General features: G+C 39.9%; 1 protein-coding gene across 1 annotated transcript in view; it reads right to left on the bottom strand.

Moving 5' to 3' along the window:
* The window catches only part of TBC1D17 (TBC1 domain family member 17), a 72167-nt gene that overhangs the window by 39986 nt on the left and 9683 nt on the right, over positions 1-22498 (bottom strand). The window contains exons 3-6 of the mRNA XM_063436730.1: positions 16777-16848; positions 11072-11192; positions 10322-10526; positions 1059-1170 (exon numbers count right to left, since the gene is read on the bottom strand). Coding sequence (XP_063292800.1) covers positions 1059-1170; positions 10322-10526; positions 11072-11192; positions 16777-16848 — 510 coding nt within the window. The remainder of the gene's footprint in view (positions 1-1058; positions 1171-10321; positions 10527-11071; positions 11193-16776; positions 16849-22498) is intronic.

Here is a 22498-nt window from a genome sequence, read left to right as displayed (position 1 = left end):
GTCCCATATCTTGGGGCAGGCTGGAGACTCGAAGACTAAGGGTAGAGTGAACACTATGCAGATATATAACTGAATTTCTGGCACTCCATAATCACGTGCTGTACCAGAACTTGGTTGGTCAGTGGTTGTATAGCGCATAAGGGACCGGGAGTAATAAGCCAGACACTGTGGACTACAGGAGTCGTAGTCTCATTCAGAAAACCAGCATGGCAGGCAGGGAGAACACAGCAGCCTGACAGCAGAAGTGATCAGGGAGATCAACGAACAGCAGGTCAGGCGGCACACTGCTGATACAGTGACTGGCCACCTGCCTTCCCAAACGTCCCTCCAAGTACAGGGCAAATCTTTTTTTTATTGTATATATGTATATCGATGTGTGTGTACCTGTCTGTGCATACCTATCATTTTCTGTATTTGCCTTTCTGTGTCTACCTATATGCGCTTGTGTGTCGGTGTCTGTGTGTATATCAATCGCGGTGTGCATCTGTAAGTAACTGTGAATGTGCCAAGTGTTAAGCGGTGGTATTCAGAAGGTACCAAGGAGGGGCTTTAAGAAGGAGTCACCAAATTAAATTTGGGGTCATTCTCAGGTGTTTCTTGACCTTACAAATGCCCCTGTTAGGGTTTATAGGAAATGTAGCATTGGGATCAGAGCCAAGTTCTGGTTTTGGGAGAGCTGTAGAAAATTTGGAATTAATGCAGAACTTTTAACATGGTTCTCACTAAATTCCTAATATTACAGAATTAAATTCAAATGAAAGACTGCACTTAAAATAGCTAATTTTTAATATTCTCAACACTAGTCTCAGTTTGGCTATTTCAACCTTTAAATTGCCATTCCTATTTAATACAGTGAAATTCTGTTTTAGTGAATAATAGTGCTTTTTTTCCCCCCAATTAATTTTCTCTTTGCTTATTTTGAATGCATTAATTTACATTTAATTGAAAATGGGGAAATAACTGTCCCTTTAATTATTTTGTGAACATGCAGTGCTATAAAATTCAAAAATTAGTTCAGATAATATTAGAGACAAAAAAAAAAAGGATCCGAAACTTACAGACACCACGTCAGAGGAACCGTCGTCAAAAAGCTGGAGTTCATCGAAGGAGTGAGAGAGTGCGTGAGAATCATGTGGATAAACCAAGTACAGGCGGGAATCCCTTGGAGAACTGGTAAGACACATACAAAAAAGAATGCTCTCTTAATCTATGTTCTGCTTAAATTAAAAGGTGCACACTATTTATAAATGAACTAAGATAAAAATATATATCTGACATACGGAAATTTCTTTTAAAACCGTTTACTTCAAACTCTTTTTCTGAAACAGGGTCATTCACTAAAGTTAGAATAGAAAGTGAATTTTAAATTTAAAGGGACAGTATAGAAATCAAAACAACATTAGCTTAATGAAGCAGTTTTGGTGTATAGATCATACCCCTGTACTCTCACTGCTCAATTCTCTGCCATTTAGGAGATAAGTTCTGAACCAAAAGAAAACCTAGAATTTGAGCTATATGTCTGTTACCCATAATTCACCTCTATCATATTACAAAGTTGTTGATGTCCCTCAGCGCTGGTTCAGACTCTGCCTCCGCTCCTCCCCCGCAACGTAAGCCGACGGGGAAGACCATAACGACAGCCACACTCGCATTAGGACTTCCCTCACAGGAAAGCATTGTATAATGCTTTCCAGTGGGGTTTAGGGTGAAGTTGGATGTCCAAATCGACTAACCGTCGGGAAGTCCCTCTAGTGGTTGTCTAGTAGAGTTAACCCTGGCAGGTAATTATTGCAGTTTATTGAAAACTGCATTAATTACCACTGCAGGGACCTGGGACACTGTACCCAGACCACTTCAATATGCTGAAGTGGTCTGGGTGCTTATGGTGTCCCTTTAAGCGCACCCACACTTATTATTTTGAGATATAGGACTTTCATTTCACATTAAATATTTATATATGGAAAACAATTCTATATGAATACAATTTCAAAAAGTGTGAAAGGCTAAGAAATTCTGTTATTTTCCAAGTTCTGCATAGCATTTTAACTGTGAATGTCATAATACTGTTAACTTTTACATTTGTGTTCACCAATGTCTCACAAGTACAACAGTAACCCCTATATACAGGTTTTATGGGGTTTTGAAAAATTACAGAGTCAAATATAATAATTTCCCCTTTTCAGTTTATACAGATTGAAATTTGCCAGGTTGGTTTGCTCTGCCTCTGTTGCCTTTGAGACCGTATGGCAGCCCAGGATTGAAAATGACCCCCATCATATCATACCATTTACAAAAGTAGACAACTAATGGTATTCAAAATGGGGTATGTCCAGTCTTTTCTAGTAGCCATTTAGTCACAAACCCTGGCCAAAGTTAGTTTTCATATTTTATTTTTGCAGTACAGGTTTTATGTTGTTTTGGAAAGTTACAGGGTCAAAGACATGGCTTGCAAATTAGATTCTCTGGACCTTCTGCCTGGGTTGTCAGGCAGGTCCCCCAATATATAATTAACATAATCATTAATTATGTAAAAATAATGCATAAATATACACATAGAATGAAATTATATAATTTTGTATATTTATATTAATATCAAAATGCACTTAGAATGGAATATATAACCAATTTTCTAACTTTATATTTATATATATATATATATATATATATATATATATATATATATATCCAGCCAATCTGAGATATGTGATTGCATTGTCATTGCGAACACACGACTCGGATCAGTGGGATTGGCTGCAGGGGGACTGCCTTGACTGTCATGCAGTCCCCCCATTTAGATTCAGAGAGGAGGATAAGTATACTGGCTACAAAGAGGGCCCGGTCATTAAGGCATGCTATGCCACCCTATCGGCAGGTAACATCAAGTTAGTGGGGCAGGCTGCGGCTTATGGGAGTAGGCTGTCGCTGTTCCAGACTCCCTTCTTCCCCCTTGTCCTGTTTCTACAGCCACGTGCAGCTCTCTGTGCGCCGGGTGGAAGTGAATAGAATTGTAATTACTTCCTCCCAGGGCTGAAGTCGTGCAGGAACATGGGCAGGTGGCCGACTTTGTGGAATGGGGGCGGGCAGGTAGCAGAGCTGTATTTACCTGGTGTTCTGTCACGCCAACTTGCCTTTCCCCGGCGCGGTCTTGGCACCAGGAGAAAGGAATTACAGTTCACTTCCTCTTGGCGCACAGAGAGCTGCACGGGGATTGAGACAGGAGGAGGGGGGAACGGGCTGACCAATCCCAGGTGCCAGGACAACATATTTAGTCACAATGGCGACCTGACACCTGGGATTTGTCGAGCCCTGCATTAAACATATCCACTTGTTTTACTTCCATTACTTCCTTTTTCTATTAAACATATGTTAAAAATATAGCAAATGGCATCACAATGCAGACACAGCCAGAGAGTACAATTCATGAAAATTCTTCACCGTTCAGATTGCATTGGAGAAAGAGAAACACAAATAATAAAGGGACACTATAGTCACCAGAACATTTACAACTTATTGTATTTGTTCTGGTGAATATAATCATTCCCTTTTGCAGTACACACTGTCTTTCAGAGAAAATGCAGTGTTTATATTACAGCCTAGTGATAACTCCACTGGCAACTCCTCAGATGGCTACTTGAGGTGCTTCCTGTGGCAGTGCTGCATAATGTGCAGCACGGACATTCAGTGTTTCCATCCGCTACATGGAGACACTGAACATTCCTTATAGAGATGCATTGATTCAATACATTTCTATGAGGAGATGCTGATTGACCAGGGGTGTGTTTGGCTTGTGTTGGCTCTGCCCTGATCTGCCTCCTTGACAGTCTCAGCCATTCCAATGCTTTCCTATGGGCTGCGATCATCATTTCTGATGATGCCATGGAGGCAGACCAGGGGCAGAGCCAGCACCAGCAGACTGGAACAAAGGTAAGATTTTACTATATTTAGGGGGGCAAGGGATGCCGGGGGGGGGGGCTAGATGGTGTTTTAAACACTATAGGTAAGGGATACATGTTTGTGTTCCTTACCCTATCATGTTCCTTTAAGGGAGATTTACCGAGAACGCTTTTACATGTCATTTTCTGAAAATTTACTTTATTAAGTGGTCAGGCTTTTTTTGTGCCTTGTCATTTTTTTTAATAAATGCCATTTGTCCAGCAACATAACATATTTTTCTACATTTTCCACCACTTTTCTGACAATAAAGTGGTGGAATTGTGTTCTCAGTAAATCTGGTGGTCATCTGAAATTTAAAAAAAAAAAAAAAAACATTGGAATTTACTATAAAGCAAACCATCAATTTTCAGATCGCTTAAATAAATACGATCAAAATAATGACAGAATATAACAGTCAAGTTTCAAAAGGCATTGATAAATATCCATTGTTATATATTTTTATCCTACGATCACAATTATTTTCCTGCTGACTAACAGGTGCTAAAGTCAGAGCTTATAACAATGACAAGGAGCCAAGATAATGGGCTTGGTTCCAGAATAGATCTAAATAAAGATGTATGGAATTTTCAACATTTTAATTTTATTTTTCAGAACTCAAAAACACATATTTGTTAAATATAGGGGGGAAAGTAAATTTAATATTGAAAATCCTAGGAATGGGATAGTTCCCCTTTAAGACCCAATAATTATAGCCATACAGACAAAAGATAATGTTCACCCTGCAGGAAACAGCTGAAATACAGGAATCCCAGTGATTACAGAACAGCAAATATTCTGCAAACTCAACCTTTTATTGTGTCCTTGTAATGGAAATTACACAAACTGCTGTCACCTTCTCGTCAGCAATTACAATTCAGGTTTTGTGATGACGCAGTAAACACCATCAATGTCAAACTATAAATTGTTTCACCTAGTAAGAGAGCTTATTTTAAGAAACAACCCCCACCCATCCCCTTAAAAAAAAAGTAAGTATGTAAATATATCAGTGTTTACAGCTACTGTCATCTGAAACTTGTATGCAAGTAAATATTATAAGAATCCTTGCAACATGTAAGGAAAAGATATGGCATTTTTGTAAAATGAAGAATATGTAGAAAATACCTAAAAATCTGTCCCCTACTTTTAGAGAACACTAGATCCCTCGGCCATAGTTATATACCTTCGGTTGGACTGAGGTAGAATCTGTACAAGTTTCAATATCACAGCTCTCTCACAAGTTATTTCCTGCTACGTTTAGAATCTAGTATCTTTTAAGCCTATATCGGGGCTTTTCTATACTAGTTGAGATTTGTTGTCTAATTCATTCAACGGGTCGTTACCCTCCAGGAAGTCCACGTTCATTACCAACTTGCCACTCTATCTGGAAAGTTTTTTCTGTCCATACTTATCTCAGGTATATTCAAACACTTTCGGTTGGACAGCATGTAATGAAAAGATATGGCATATGGCATTTTTGTAAAATGAAGAATATGTAAAAACTACCTTAAAATCTGACCCCTACTTTTACAGAACACTAGATCCCTCTGCCATATTTATACACCTTCGGTCGGACTGAGGTAGAATCTGACCATTTGGCTCCTCCTTCACTACTTGAAAGAGCGATGCCGTCATCAGCCATTGCCCTGTGTGGTCTGCCTGGTCTGCATTGAGAATTGCCAATGTGGTGGGAATGAACCAGGTAGATCACACAGGGCAATGGCTGATGACATCACCGCTCTGTGCAGGGAGTGAAGCAGGAGCCAAACGTTTGGTGTCTACCTCATTCCGACCGAAGGTGTAAGAATATGGCAGAGGGGTCTAGTGTTCAGTGAAAGTAGAGGCCAGATTTTCAGGTATTTTTTACACATTTAACAAAAATGCTGTAAAAACTGGTTTGGAATCGTCACAGTTAAATCTTCTTAATTTCTTCTTGTCTTCAGTTGATTGATATATTTACGTCTTTTGTATATATAGTCTTGGGCCAAATGCTCGCCATATTAATATATGTCTATATTAATAAAAGTACTAATACGCAATCTGACTTACAGTTTCTTCAGGTTTATTCTTAGTTACTGATACATAATAAAACAACAAATGATGTTACAGGATAATGGACATTCAACAGCAGATGGTAATTGCTGGACTTCTTTACATCCTTACATCTTTACATCGAGAGAGAGCCAAGAGCCAAGAGAGAGCCCAGAGCCAAGAGCCAAGAGAGAAGAGCCCTCATGTCCCTCTGTTACTATATAGAAGTGCCCATACTGACGTCAGAGCATAACTCTTGCCATATAAGGACAAGACCCCCAAATCCACATTCCAGAGCTCTCGGACAAAGAAAGCCTTGTGACTTAATGATACCATCTGTTACTTATGTCAATCCACACATCCATATATATATAATCAATAGAAACATAGAATATGCAATATTCTACAAATGCCATAACTTTTAATTACATGCTTTAAGGGTTCTTACAATATTTAAAAAAAAAATCTGGTGACAGTTGTCCTTTAAGGGAACACTTTAACATTAGGAATACAAACATGTTTCTAAAGTTAGAATGTTTCCTATCTAGTTAGATTCAATGCACCCCCTAAAAGGGTTAACTCCAACCACTATGACTACTTCTGCTTTTAGAAGTGGTCATGGTAGTAGGAGACCATATATGTAGCATTTCTGAATGAAAAGCTGCACATACAGAGAAATATTATCTTTTGTCCTGGAGAATACAAATCTTTCCAGCCTTAATTTTTGTCAATTGAGACCTCCCCACCATATGACTGGATCAAGCAAGAAGGCTGTGATGATGGAGAAGGCATGGATTCGTGTGAGGGGAGCTTCATCTGGAGCTGAATTCCAGGTACAGTATATACTCGAGTATAAGTCGAGTTTTTCGGCACATTTTTTAACTCGACTTATACTCGAGTCAATGTCTGTATTATGGCAACTTAAATTGCCATAATACAGACAGGGGGCTGTGTAGGAGGGGGGCTGGCAGAGAGCTCCTGTCAGCTCCCTCCTCCTCTGCTGCGCCGGTCCGGTCAGCTCCCTCTGCAAGTCCCAGTGTAAGTCTTGCGAGAGCCGCGGGGTCATAGCGCGGCCGCGAGACTTACACTGGGAGCTGACAGGGGAGCTGACCGGACCGGAGGAGAAGGGAGCTGACAGGAGCTGCAGGAGAGGTAAGCAAACGCTCTCTGCCAGCCCCCCTCCACTGAACTGCCAGTGCCACTGGACCACCAGGGAGTGAGAGCCCCCCTCCCTGCCATATATCAAGCAGGGAGGGGGGGACGAAAAAAATATAAATAATAATAAAATGAAATAATTTAACAAAAAAAAATTATTAAAATAATAATAAAAAATAAAAAAATGCCCACCCCCCACCAAGGCTCTGCAACACATACACACACTGCACTCATACACACACTGCACTCATACACACACACTGCATTCATACATACACACACTGAAAATAAATATTCAATTAATATAATTTTTTAGGATCTAATTTTATTTAGAAATTTACCAGTAGCTGCTGCATTTCCCACCCTAGTCTTATACTCGAGTCAATAAGTTTTCCCAGTTTTTTGGGGTAAAATTAGGGGCCTCGGCTTATATTCGGGTCGGCTTATACTCGAGTATATACGGTAAGTTTAGCTTTCCTTTTCTGGTTTATAACATAGGGTCCTAGCCAGTAATGCCCAACAGGACATTCCACATTAAAGGACCACTCTAGTGCCAGGAAAGCATACTCGTTTTCCTGGCACTAGAGTGCCCTGAGGGTGCCCCCACCCTCAGGGACCCCCTCCCACCCGGCTCTGGAAAGGGGAAAGGGGTTAAATCTTACCTTTTTCCAGCGCTGGGCGGAGAGATCTCCTCCTGCTCTCCTCCTCCGATCCTCCCCGTCGGCTGAATGCGCACGCGCGGCAAGAGCTGCGCGCGCATTCAGCCGGTCACATAGGAAAGCATTCATAATGCTTTCCTATGGACGCTTGCGTGCTCTCACTGTGATTTTCACAGTGAGAATCACGCAAGCGCCTCTAGCGGATGTCAATGAGACAGCCACTAGAGGACATAGGGGGAAGGCTTAACCCATTCATAAACATAGCAGTTTCTTATGAAAAAATGGGTTAACCCTAGAAGGACCTGGCACCCAGACCACCTCATTAAGCTGAAGTGGTCTGGGTGCCTAGAGTGGTCCTTTAAAAGCAAGGGTCCTGTAAAAAGGGTTGTAGTAACCATCTAACAAATAAATAAATTACAAATATACTCAATTTATAGTCATCTGGTGTGTCGATCTCACTGTGGCCGCTACTCCTCCCCTGGCTAAGGTCGATATAACTGATGATTTAAGCCAACTCAATGATTTTACACGTGAAGCATTGGGGGCTAGTGCCGTACTGCATCAATCAGAATCTCCTCATAGAGTTGCACTGGTTCAGTGTATCTTTATGAGTAGTGTTCAGTCCTGCGAAGATTGCCTGACCACATCGGGAAGGGCCTATAGTGGCCGTAACAAACACTAGAGGTGGCCTTAAGGTAGAAACGTAAATACTAACCATCTAAGAAAACTGCAAGGGTTGCTGTGTTGCAGTGGTTGCTATTGTGACCATGACCGGGTGTTTCACCTGTAATGGATGGGGTCCAAGCCAGTCAGGAGCCCCCCTTGCAAAATTGCAATTTTAATACATTGCCATTCTAACAATATATTAAATTATTCTTTAAGATCTTACCAAGCACCCAGCCATCCATCTAATCGGAAAGAAACAGATTTATCAGACCAGGCAACATTCTTCCATTGCTCCATGGTCGAGTTCTGGCACTCACGTCCACAATGAAGGCACTTTCGGTGGTGGACAGAGGTCATCATGGGCACTCTTACGAGTCTGCAGCTACACAGCCCTATATGCAGTAAACTGCGATGCACTGTGTATTCTGACACCTTTTTCTATCATGGCCAGCAATAAGTTTTTCAGCAAATTGAGCTACAGTAACTCTTCTGTGTGATTGGACCAGATGGGCTAGCTCCCCACGTGCATCAATTAGCCTTGGGTGCCCATTACCCTGATGCCGGTACACCGGTTGTCCTTCCTTTCACCAATTTTGGTATGCCGTTTTGGAGATGCTCTAAGACAGTCATCTAGCCGTCACTATTTGACCCTTGTCAGAGTCACTCCGATCTTTTCGTTTGCCCATTTTTCCTGCTTCCAAAACATTAAATTCAAGAACTGACTGTTCACTTGCTGCCTAATATATCCCACCCCTTGACAGGTACCAATGTAACAATAAAATCAATGTTGATTACTTTGCCAGTCAGTAGTTTTAATGTTGTGGCTAATCAGTGTTTTTAATTAAATGACTACAGAGTGTACATACTCACTATATTTATGAAATGTGTAGCGTAGGTGTAAATCCCTTGATTTATGTAATATTTAGCATCTTTGCGGTTAGAAAAATATATTACTTTCAGCATCCATGTTATTTTCTGGTGTTCTTTTTAGAATTATTTAAACATATTGTACTTTAGAGGTTTCCTCATATTTGCCTATATCTGTGAGCTATGTTACATAGGTTACATCTTCTAAAAATAATTTTACACCAACATTGCTTTTAAATGTGAGTTTAATAGTAAATCTATATTTCCAATGTATTTCAAATAACTGTTTATAAATACATTGTTTCCAAACTGCTATTATAAAAGCAGTGTTTCTCCAGAATAGTGTTCCATTAAGGATGCTTTTATATGATGTATAGAAAAAAGTAAATATTCACAAACAGTGTACCTGATCATAAAATGCTCTCTTTTGTCTGCACTTGTTGGACACGAACCAGCACTCAGCAATATAATGGTTTGTGAAATAGCTGTACTACAAAACAGCGAATGGAACTACAGTACAGCTTAATTAGGACAAATTTAATCTTATAAATAATAAATACTGAAACCAATAGGACTACTCAATAATTATTTTAAAAAGGAAGGCTTTTAGCCTTTTTGCTGTGTACTTTCTTTCAGCACTGATGGACTTGCTTACAAGACAATACATCGAAGAGTCATCAAAACATCATCAATGTATCCGTTACCAAATACAAAATATCTGATGATGACTTACAAAGACTACATTACTCCACTGATTATTTCCTAGCTTCTTGTTGTTATTGACAATTTCATAGTAGAATAATAATAAATATAATAATAATAATAACAGAATAATAGGAATAGTAGATTTATAACAATATCCTTGACCTTTTCCACCCAATGGCATTTGATCGACAACACAACTTATTTTATTCCTTCTCTTTATTCTTGATACTTTATATAAGAGATAAATATTGTATACATATTGTGTCCAGTACTTAACTGGAGAAAAAGGAGAAATATCGAGTACTTACGTTGCAAGTATGACATATTTCTGCAGAGCTTTTAATAGAGCTTTTGAACCCCCTTGATGAAAATGTAATGCCTGAAAGGACACCCCTTCCTTGGTTATGAATATGAGGTAGGACCAGCCTAAGCCGGGCTTGCCTTTGCGGATGGACTTGAGATCTGATAGACTGAGTGAGAAGGCCCATTTCCCACGATGACCAGGTTTCTGGGCTAAGGAAGTAAATGAAGAAGAAAAACAAACAGTCAGCAGGTTCTTGGGGTTCACCTCCTGTCAATAACATGATTGGCTGCCAACTTAACCACCATGGCAGCTTCAATATGGCTTAACAACAATGCAAGGGAATGTTCCTTCCCAAAGAAAATAAATCCGAAGGTTGTACATGAAGTACTGGCAATAAATAGCCACAGAATAACAAAACGTCAGGAAAGCACACATTTAGTTGTGGTAAGTGAAAGCAGAGTGGTGCTAAAAAAAAAACGTATATCTTGGTGTTTATCATTTTTCAACAGGAACTTCAATTCAATGGAAAATGTTTAATGCTTTAGACTTGATAAAGAAACAAACTCCCAAAAGCTCACCATTACAAATTTCTGTTGATTGAATAAAAAAAGGTATTAAAAGAAACTGCAATTCATCATTATTTCACATCCACTCTTGTCAAAATGTACTTCCCAAATATTGTTCTTAAAGTTCTAGTGTAACATTTGAAATAACTATGCAAGTCTATATCAAATTCAAAACACATGAATTGTACCTGACAGATCATCTTGGGCACGAGTCCTGGTACCCACAGTGCTGATAACAGCCCAATCTGGCTCATAGCCTGGATCAAACAAATCTTCCTCTGCTCGACATGAGGTGCTGTCTGGGGAATCCTGTTAAATAGAATGTAATATATGACTAGAAATGATGTAACGGATAAAGGGTGTTCGGTTCAACAGTAGCTGTTGGGACAAGGTTGAAATTACAATTGAGAAATTACAGTTTAATGTTGGACACCTTCATAATAGATAGTTTGTTAATAATTCTAAACATAAGTTACGTAGATTTCATATAACTTTTTTTCTTTGTTTTTATTATTATTTCTAAAAATTATTTAGAATTGTACAGAGAATTATCATGGCTTTTAAGACTATACTGAGCATTAGTCTAGTCGAGCATTTAAATTAACACTTGAATCTTTAAAACAAATATAGAACATAATTAAAGGTTCTTAGCATCATCATAAAATCTTTTTGACACAGCACTGCAAAAAATCCTGCAGTTTCAGCTAAACAGCACAAGGTGCTTCCTTCTGGATATATCACAAACATTTTTAAACGCCCAACATCCAGGAAAAAGCCAGGTCAATCAAAGTGTTCATTGATCAATTCATTAAACACAAGATTTTGCCTGTATGGACAAAACTTCGTAAAATTTTCAGGATCGGCAATTCTCATATTTACTAAAGCCGGATACTGTTGAAATTATGACTAAATCTACACCATCTGGTGGATGCGTTCTGTGTCAACCTTAAAAATACTTGCTTTTCGCATTCAAATCCGGACTTTACAAAGCCATCAATTTAAGTATAATTGTGACCAAATGCATTTGGTGGGGTGCATATTTGATCATTATAATTCACTTGCCTATTTGCCTAGCAACAGCAATAGCAGTTAGCAGGCAAACCCTAGGGTTAACCATGTGGCATCTGGCCAATGTTTGCAAGCCAGCCACCACTTTATAGTTTATCCTCTGCCTGTTGCTATCATGTACTGAGTTTTCTTAATTGACAAATAAAAGTGAAGTTCTTTTGAAGAGGATAAACGTGGGCTTTTTTTGAGAGCTGCAATCTTCCTAAATCATTACAAGTTTAAAATCACATGATAATCTGCAAATCACATATCTCATCGCACTTAATTTTTGTTTGTTTTTAGAACAGGTGCACTTTAAGAGCTCAGCATCCGTTCACAATATACTGTGCCGTTCTCTGCAGTGACACCTGCTGGTGGGTAATGAGTATTGGTATGATTTTCACAGAACTAACTATTGTGCTCTCCTATGTGCGCTGCATCTAGTCTGTTTAATTCTGTGTCTCAGGCCCCAAAATTCAACATCAACTAGTAGTTCACAAATTGAGACAGGTGTAGCAAACACACAACGACTGGAAACCTAAGCACTGCTTATATTTGTGAACTGCACTTCGAAAGCCTTTCTGTAGTGTCACAGGGGGGTAAGGGATGCCCCAAGAATATTAATAAATAGGGCACCCATTCCTTTATACAGATCTACTACTAAGTAATGTCTTAATCATGGTGTATAAATGTATTTACTATCAACTCAGTTAGCCTTGAAAACGTTTACATCATTTATTTGATTCATTTACAATAGAAATACATTGATTCCATGCTAGAAACATACAAATGCATTTCCAGGTGTCTTTAATACTTTAATATGTTCAGGACACATGCAGCTGTGCACAGACCATTCTTTTTTTCCACAAAATGGAAGATTGCATTTACAATTATGTCAAATCCACCAGGATAGATCTCAATCCATTATTCAGAAAGATATGCTTATCATAGCTTCTCTGTACAAGAATATACAGCACCAGCAACTCTCTGGTGACCTGTTCTTTAACAGAACTGTACAAATGAGAAAAGGGCTTATAGTTACCGCAAGGGAAAGAGGCTTTTTACATAACAATAGGAATGAAGTTACAGCAGGGGCAAGGGGCTTTTTACATAGTAAGAATGAAGTCACAGCAGGGGCAAGGGGCTTTTTACACAGTAAGAATGAAGTTGTAGAGGTTTCTGTCCTAATTGCTATACCTGTTTTGTTAAAGGGACACTATAGTCACCTGAACAACTTTAGCTTAATGAAGCAGTCTTGGTGTATAGAACATGCCCCTGCAGCCTCACTGCTCAATCCTCTGCCATTTAGGAGTTACATCCCTTTGTTTATGAACCCTAGTCACACCTCCCTGCATGTGACTTGCACAGCCTTCCATAAACACTTCCTGTAAAGAGAGCCCTATTTAGGCTTTCTTTATTGCAAGTTCTGTTTAATTAAGATTTTCTTATCCCCTGCTATGTTAATAGCTTGCTAGACCCTGCAAGAGCCTCCTGTATGTGATTAAAGTTCAATTTAGAGATTGAGATACAATTATTTAAGGTAAATTACATCTGTTTGAAAGTGAAACCAGTTTTTTTTTCCCATGCAGGCTCTGTCAATCATAGCCAGGGGAGGTGTGGCTAGGGCTGCATAAACATAAACAAAGTGATTTAACTCCTAAATGACAGTGAATTGAGCAGTGAAATTGCAGGGGAATGATCTATACACTAAAACTGCTTTATTTAGCTAAAGTAATTTAGGGGACTATAGTGTTCCTTTAAAATAAAATTACAAAAAAAAGCACACAGGCCTATTTTAGAGTTATAACAGCTAATATGCAGTGTATTAATAGATTGTTGCTCCAAGGAGAAATGTGACACTTTGGAACCAACATTTTGTTTCAACTTTTTGCAACAAAACTTTAAACTTGTTTTTCATCTTTCTGCCTCTGCATTCTCGGGTTATTTAACAGGCTTTTGCATTCCACTAATGGCTGCTTGACGATATATACATATTAATCTGCAATTATATGGAACATAATTAGCTAACAAACAAATTCCAGGGATCGACTTACTGGTAGGCACACAGAGCACATTATGACATTATTAAGCCTGCTACTGAGCACACGTATTTTCAGAAATTGAGCACTGTCGGATCGGTTTACACATTCTTTAAATTATTTCTTTTCTCTTGTTTTTGCAGCTCCTGCATGCAAGCAGTATTGCTTCTCTGAAACTCATGCAAGGTATGCCCGTGGCAGAATATCACTGCAAAAGATTACCATAGGAAAGGACAGGGTGTTCCAGGATACTGCTCAGCCGTGCTTAAAGGACCACTATAGCGGAGGGGGGCTGGGTTTGCCCCATCTCTATAACTACTACCTAGCGGCCCAACTGGCACAGGTGGCCATGTGGCATTCGACACCGGGCGACCGCAGATGGGCAGACCTAGAAGCTGGCTTAACGGGAGCCGACCTATCCCAATTCTACATCTGGCTACCCAGAGAACACAGGGCTATCCTGCGCACAGATTGCCCAGCCATACTAAACTCCCTACGGGTGTGGGACTCCGCAGCCCTAAAACATAAACTAACCTCGGCACCCTCCCCAATGATGCCCCTGTTGAGAAACAGAGCTTTTTTACCGGGAATGAGGGCCCGAGATTTCAAAAATATGGAGGAGGCGGGACTGCAGAGGGCAATACACCTATATGAAGGGAATCAAATAGTGCCATTTGAAAAGTTGACAGAGAGGACCAGGTTAGGCCCCTCAGACTTCTCTAGATATGTCCAGATTCGAGACTTCGCACAACACAAACAAGCAAAAACGGCAGCAACAACTACACCTACAGGTTTCGAACGAATTTGCCTCAAAGAAAATCCCCCAAAGGGACTTATCACAAACCTATACGCTCACCTATGCACTAACAGCACCGATTGGGGCGACCTACACTACACCACACAATGGGAAACCGACCTCAATGAGACCCTAGAGGGCACAGACTGGAGAGAAATTTGGGATGCGAACAGGGCTATCTCAGTATGTGTCACCCAACAAGAGCAGGCCTACAAAACCATTCTGCGATGGTATACAACCCCGGTAAAACTTTACCGCATGCAAAAAAAAACAGACGACCTGTGCTGGAGAGGGTGTGGACATAAAGGGACTTACATCCACATGTGGTGGTAATGCCCAACAGCACAGGCCTTCTGGAGGGATATTGGGAGCCTACTGGAACAAGCTTTCCATAGGCAAATAAAAGTAGACCCATGGGTGTTCCTGCTCTCGAGGACGCTAGACGATTGGCCGAGGAGGGAACAAAAACTCTTACATAAAATTACACTGGCGGCCAGACTTACCATGGCACAGGCATGGCTTAAACCAGAGATCCCCCAGGTAAACGCAGTAATTCATAAAATTAAAGACGTACAGGTTATGGACAACCTCACAGCACGAGTGAGAGGCAATATTAAAACCTACGAAAAAATCTGGGAATTGTGGATGGCTGGCGACTGGGGGACGTAAAGGAGACCATGTCAGGGCCACCTTGCAGACCCACGCCCCAAGATGACACAGACACCAACCTGACACCAAGGGAGCCCCCTCCTACACGGCGCTCCGACCTTCACCATGAGGTAACCTCCCCCCCCCATACTATCCTCCCCCTGTTTCACCACAACTAAGAGGTTGAGGGACAGACCACGTCCACTCATCCACAATCACGAGAGATCATGGTCATGTTCCTTATGTATCCGGCCAATTCGCACTGTTTTAAGGTGTATAATCCGGTACACTAAACCCGGAGTACAAATCTAAGCCACTAGGCTTGACACTCCTAGCAGGATACTAATACGTTTAACTTTGTTTCATTTTACTGTGCTCTTTTTAATGTGTTTTTACTATGTACAATCTCCGAAATGTATAAATATGACACCAATAAGCGACTGCATGCAAACCTGAGAGACTAAGCCCGAACTGCAGACGCGGTATGTTCCAATGCAAATTGTATCCAAACCAATGTAATCGAATGCACGTGCTAAGTCACTTAGGTTGTAATGCATATATGTATAACAATGTCATACCAAAAATAAAGAATTTTTTTTTTTAAAAGGACCACTATAGGCACCCAGACCACTTCAGCTTAATGAAGTGGTCTGGGTGCCAGGTCCATATAGGATTAACCCTTTCTGCTGTAAACATAGCAGTTCCAGAGAAACTGCTATGTTTACCTATGGGTTAATCCAGTCTCTAGTGGCTGTCTCATTGACAGCTGCTAGAGCAGCTTCCATGCTTCTCACTGTGATTTTCACAGTGAGTAGATGCCAGCGTCCATAGGAAAGCATTGAGAGCCCGGCGGTGGAGAAAAGGTATGTGTTTAACCCCTTCCTCACCCTAGAGCCTGGCGGGAGGGGGACCCTAAGGGTGGGGAGGACCTAGAGAGTATGTTTTCCTGGCACTATAGTGGTCCTTTAATGGACAAAAACATTCAATGCCACTGAACTCCATATACATGTCAGTCAAGTCAGGTTGTCTCCGGCTGGCTCATGCTTGTACACATGGAGATCAATCTGCAGCCACAGGACCCCAGTTTATAACAGATTCCCCCCACCCCGACTTCTTAGTCCACCTCTGTAAGTTAGAGCGTATGTAGCTCCTGTATTATCTGTGTAGAGAACTCCTGCCAAGACAGTTTGCTGCTGAATTCTATTACACTTACCGTACATTTTGTGTTGTCTCAGCGTGATACTCATTCAGCACTCAGGTTATTATAGCTGCAAGTGAAATTTATTTCACTTTTAAAATGAAACAAAATTGAGAATTTCTCCTACAAGGAATGTCCCAGATAAACATAATAAATGTCACTTACTTTCTTGTAGTGAATCTGTGTTGAATCTCCATCTTCTTCTACAGGCACCCACTGCAGGATCACATCTGACCTCTGAAAAAAGCAGCAAGCAAAACAGTAAGGAGAGGTTATTCACTAAACAATGAACGGCGAAGGACTGAAAACGAAATCGCAAATAAGACACAACAAGCTGTAGTGGACATGGTGTGTAGAGTGTTTGTGAATAGTTTGACCACTTTTCCTGGGAGGGAACCAGGACACCCCTGCCACTATACAACCACTGCAGCAGGACCCACAACCATGGACCCCCCCTACTGGGGTCGTGTATATAAAAGTGTGCCTTGTTCTCAATAAACTAGTTCTTATTCACTATTTACTAAGTCTCATCTGGTTTTAGGTGAGACAGTTATAACAGCTGTAATCTGTCAGGGTATTTATATTGGCAGACATTTTTGTGCTATGATAGAAATTAAAATGTATATTGTCAGAGTCACTCTGAACAGAGCAGACTCCATTTTGTTATTTTCAAGCTAACAAAAGACACAAGATTTCTATCCTTTTTGTAACGCTAACTACTGAGCTGGGAGCTTAGGAATGTTTGTATATACAAATCAAATGATAAGAAATGAGAACGGGGATGGACAGACTGTCTAAATGCTAATGATATAGAATAAATTCTAAACCCAGACATTTGTGACAGAAAAGATTAAATAATTAATTTTACTTTTGATATTGTATAAGGTCCCATTGTAATTTAGAGGTGAAACTTAGTTTACGAACTGTCATATTAGAAATTACAGCAGAATTTGCCAGACACATAATCTGAAGAAAGCCCAAAGAAACTCTTTGAACTGACAGAAAACTTAAGTTATAGATAACCATAAAGATAAGCTAAATTACGTCAAAATAGCCACCAGGAAAGGTTAACTCTTTCCTGGATAGGAATGTTTAGTGGGACGAGACTGCCCTCTATAGACCAAATACTTAAATTGCTATCTGGAAGATAACCACACCTCCAGTTTTCTATTGTTCTATCACCTAGTGACGAACAGAGAATTTTTCCCTTTAAAAAAAGTTAAGACAAAGGGAAGAGAGAGAGAAGAGAAGGAAGCAACAAAGGAAACAAAGGAGTGAGGGGGGGGGGGAAGTCAAAGAGTCGGAAGCAAGCTAAGAAAGAAAAGCAGAGTCAGAGCGAGAAAGAAACATTATTGACACTTAGCTACCTGAGAACATCTGATGGGAACATCTACCTAACTGGTAATTATACTGGTTTCATTTAATTAATCTAAATTAATTACAATTTTTCTAATAGCATGATATATGACTGGATAGATCACGATCAGATTTCGATATTTAGAAATCTTAGTTAACTAAGAAGTATATAGTTATAACCATTCCATTCTGCAGATGGAATTAGAATAATTATGTATTTATGTGATTTATCGTGATATTTATCCAGGTGTATTGATTGGCTCTAAAATAAGATAAAATATCTGTTTAGGCAAGTTAAAATTCTGCTTATAGAACATGGTAGATTACTCTTATTTGATGGTTCCAGGAAATGACTAATGAGCTGGTTTAAATATTATTTTATTTAAAATTACCGTATATACTCGAGTATAAGCCGACCCGAATATAAGCCGAGGCCCCTAATTTTACCCAAAAAAACTGGGAAAACGTATTGACTCGAGTATAAGACTAGGGTGAGAAATGCAGCAGCTACTGGTAAATTTCTAAATAAAATTAGATCCTAAAAAAAATATATTAATTGAATATTTATTTACAGTGTGTGTATAATGAATGCAGTGTGTGTATAATGAATGCAGTGTGTGTATAATGAATGCAGTGTGTGTATGAGTGCAGTGTGTGTATGAGTGCAGTGTGTATGAGTGCAGTGTGTGTGTATGAATGCAGTGTGTGTGTATGAATGCAGTGTGTGCGTATGAATGCAGTGTGTGTGCGTATGAATGCAGTGTGTGTGCGTATGAATGCAGTGTGTGTGCGTATGAATGCAGTGTGTGTGCGTATGAGTGCAGTGTGTGTGTGTATGAGTGCAGTGTGTGTGTGTATGTGTATGAGTGCAGTGTGTGTGTATGAGTACAGTGTGTGTGTGTATGAGTGCATTGTGTGTATGAGTGCATTGTGTGTATGAGTGCAGTGTGTGTGTATGAGTGCAGTGTGTGTGTATGAGTGCAGTGTGTGTGTATGAGTGCAGTGTGTGTGTATGAGTGCAGTGTGCTTATGAGTGCAGTGTGTGTGTGTGTGTGTTGCAGAGCCTTGGTGGGGGGTGGGCAATGCTTTTTTTATTTTTTTTATTATTTACATTTTTTTTATTATTTATTATTTTTTTATTTAATTTAATTATTATTATTTTAGTATTATTATTTATTATTTTTTATTTAAATTTAATTATTATTTTAGTATTATTATTTATTTAATTATTATTATTATTATTCTTTTATTATTATTAATTATTATTTTTTTCGTCCCCCCTCCCTGCTTGATACATAGCAGGGAGGGGGGCTCCTTCCCTGGTGGTCCAGCATTGGCAGTTCAGTGGGGGGGAAGGGGGGGCTGGCAGATCTGTACTTACCTTTCCTGCAGCTCCTGTCAGCTCTCTCCTCCTCCGCGCCGTCCGTGCAGCTCCCTCTGTCAGCAACCAGTGTAAGTCTCGCGAGAGCCGCGGCTCTCGCGAGATTTACACTGGGAGCTGACCGAGGTGCTGAACGGACGGCGCGGAGGAGGAGAGAGCTGACAGGAGCTGCAGGAAAGGTAAGTACAGCTCTGCCAGCCCCCCTCTCCCCCCAGTCTGTATTATGGCAATGCAAATTGCCATAATACAGACTCTGACTCGAGTATAAGCCGAGTTGGGGTTTTTTAGCACAAAAAATGTGCTAAAAAACTCGGCTTATACTCGAGTATATACAGTACATGAGAATAGGTCTTAATTATCCAGAAAGGTCTAACCAGCATTGAAAGGGTTATTCTAACTGTTAGCTAAGTTTTATGGCCTTATGCTGCAAGCTCTGTGAAACACCGTTATAAATCTTGTTTGACAATTGCTATGTTAACCATTGGACTGTATTGCCATTTGTATTGCATACTCATGTTATACAGAATATTCATTGATTATTATCACGCATGTTACATATTATTATTATTTAAATTGTCACAATAAATTGTATCTATTTTTATAACAAATTGTGATTTTATTTATATGGAATACATTTCACTTACACGATAACGATCTTTGGGATCTGAGAATTGAAATAGTCGGCAATTCTCAACTGTTTACTATTATTATCCCATAAATATCCCCACAAATCACTCCAGGTATCCAGTACGGACAGAGAGGGACCATTGGCAGAGACACTCAAGCGGAGTGCTGGCCTCTGTCACAAAGTAGTCAAAAGAAGAAGGAACATTTTTTTAAGTGCTTGATATTTCTTGCTTCCTATTACTAAAAACAAACAATCATCTTGGAGGAGAAGGCAGAATAATGCACACACAGTCACATGCCATGCACTTGAAAGTATGGAACATTTGAAATTTGAATTGGAAGCCAGATGTCCTTTTCATTATTCAATGCATTTTTACTGTATACAGTATATTGTAGCTTGAAAACAAAATAATAAAAACTATTTTGGAAAACAAATGGAGTAGTTGTCTACTAGAGCACATCTTTGAATACTGGAAGTTCATTTTTTAACACTTTAAAGGCCAATTGCTACACTTTGCCATCTTTGCAATGTGGTCTTTGTGGAAACTATGCAAATTGAATGGTCCACTTATAAAGACTGGGCAGCTTTATATAGCCATGCGAAAAATTGGGAATAGAACCTATAAAGTACAGATTATTTTTGTAATCTTTTATTTTTCCTTAAAAATAAGGAGATAGGCAGACCAGACAGATGCCAAAATGAAAAGACCTACAGATACATACCACACCAGTTAAACTGCTGAAAACAGATTTGTTTTTATTGTTTAGATAGTGTCATGGGAGATTGGACTCCTCGTACGTGTTCCCTTATTTTTACTTTTTTGTCTAACATCCCCCTGTATTCGAATAGAGTCACAAACCCCGCGGAAACTTGTACCACTGCCCGTCCAACTTCCCAACCAGTTAGCAGAACGGCGTACTGGAGTAAGGAACTACCGAACAAGGGACGCATTAATTCATTAATTCCTTAAAAGCCAGGGGGAGCGTTCGTCAGTGTACGCACAGAAACCCCCGAAAGTCGACCAAAATACTCATGTTGACTGTGATGGAATGTAATTTAATTTCCAACATAGCATAGCAGGACTATGTTATCTTACAGGGAATGCCAAGGTTGACTTAAGAAGGATCTGTCACTAGCAATGGTTGTGGCATAGGTCATGTCATACTAACTTCATTGCATTCTATGAAGAAGTAGAAGTATAGATGTGGGTGTATCAGTGGATGTGATCTATTTGGATTTTGTTATGGCATTTGATACAGTTCCACACAATAGATTAGTGTTCAAACTCAAAGAAGTTGGTATAGATGAAAGTTCTTGTTCTTGGGTAGAGCATTGGCTTAAAAATAGAGTACAGAGAGTTCTCATTAATGGTACATTTTCAAGCTGGACGGAGTTGGCATGTGGTGTCCCTCAGGGTTCTGGTCTGGGACCCCTTCTATTTAACATGATAAATGATCTTGAAAAAAACATTGAAAGTCATGTTTCAGTGTTTGTATTACTTTACTAAGTTTTGTGTCATCTGCAATGTGAGCAAGATATTACTTTGCTGCAGATGGATTTAGATAGACTGGGCACTCAAATGGCAGATGAAATTTAAAGGATCACTATAGTGTCAGGAAAACTAAGCGGTTTTCCTGACACTATAGTGCCCGGAGGGTGCCACCACCCTCAGGGTCCCCCTCCCGTGGCGCTGAACGGGTTAAAACCCCTTCAGCTCCCTCTGCCGACGTCAGCGGAGCCGAATGCGCATGTGCGGCAAGTGCCGCGTGCGCATTCAAGCTGTCAATAGGAAGGCATTTTTCAATCCTTTCCTATGGACGCTCTGCGTGATGGAGGCATAATATGCCTCCAGCGTTGCGGATGCGCCTCTAGTGGCTGTCCAGAAGACAGCCAGTAGAGACTGGCTTAACCCCAAATGTAAACATAGCAGTTTTGTTCAAACTGTTATGTTTTCAGCTACAGGGTTAAAACATGAGGGACCTGGCACCCAGACCACTTCATTGAGCTGAAGTGGTCTGGGTGACTATAGTGTCCCTTTAATGCTGAAAAATGCAAAGTTATGCACTCCAGCGTAAAGAATGCACAAGCATCCCTCAGAGGGGATATGATAGCATTGTACAAATCTATTTGGGGCCAATACAAACCACTGTGTGGAAATCTATTCACAAACAGGATTATACATAGGACACAAGGTCATGCGTTTAGACTGGAAGAAAGAAGATTTAGTCTAAGGCAAAGAAAAGGTTGGGTTTTTTTGCTGTAAGAACAATAAGGATGTGGAATTCTCTGCCTGACTAAGTGGTTTTATCAGAGTCTGTACAGATGTTTAAACAGCAACTAGATGCATACTTGCAAAAACATAATATTCAATTATATAATTTTTCAACAGTAAAGTAATAGCTTGTTGATCCAAGGATAAATCTGACTGCCATTCTGGGGTCAAGATTTTTTTCCTAGTTTGTTGCAAAATTGGAAGCACTTCCAACTCTATTTTTTATTTTATTTTTGCTTTCTTTTGTGTC

This window comes from Pelobates fuscus, chromosome 11 (assembly GCF_036172605.1).
Source record: "Pelobates fuscus isolate aPelFus1 chromosome 11, aPelFus1.pri, whole genome shotgun sequence".
Classification (NCBI taxonomy): domain Eukaryota; kingdom Metazoa; phylum Chordata; class Amphibia; order Anura; family Pelobatidae; genus Pelobates; species Pelobates fuscus.
Note: the sequence above shows the minus strand (reverse complement) of the source record. Positions and strands in the feature narration are given on the sequence as shown.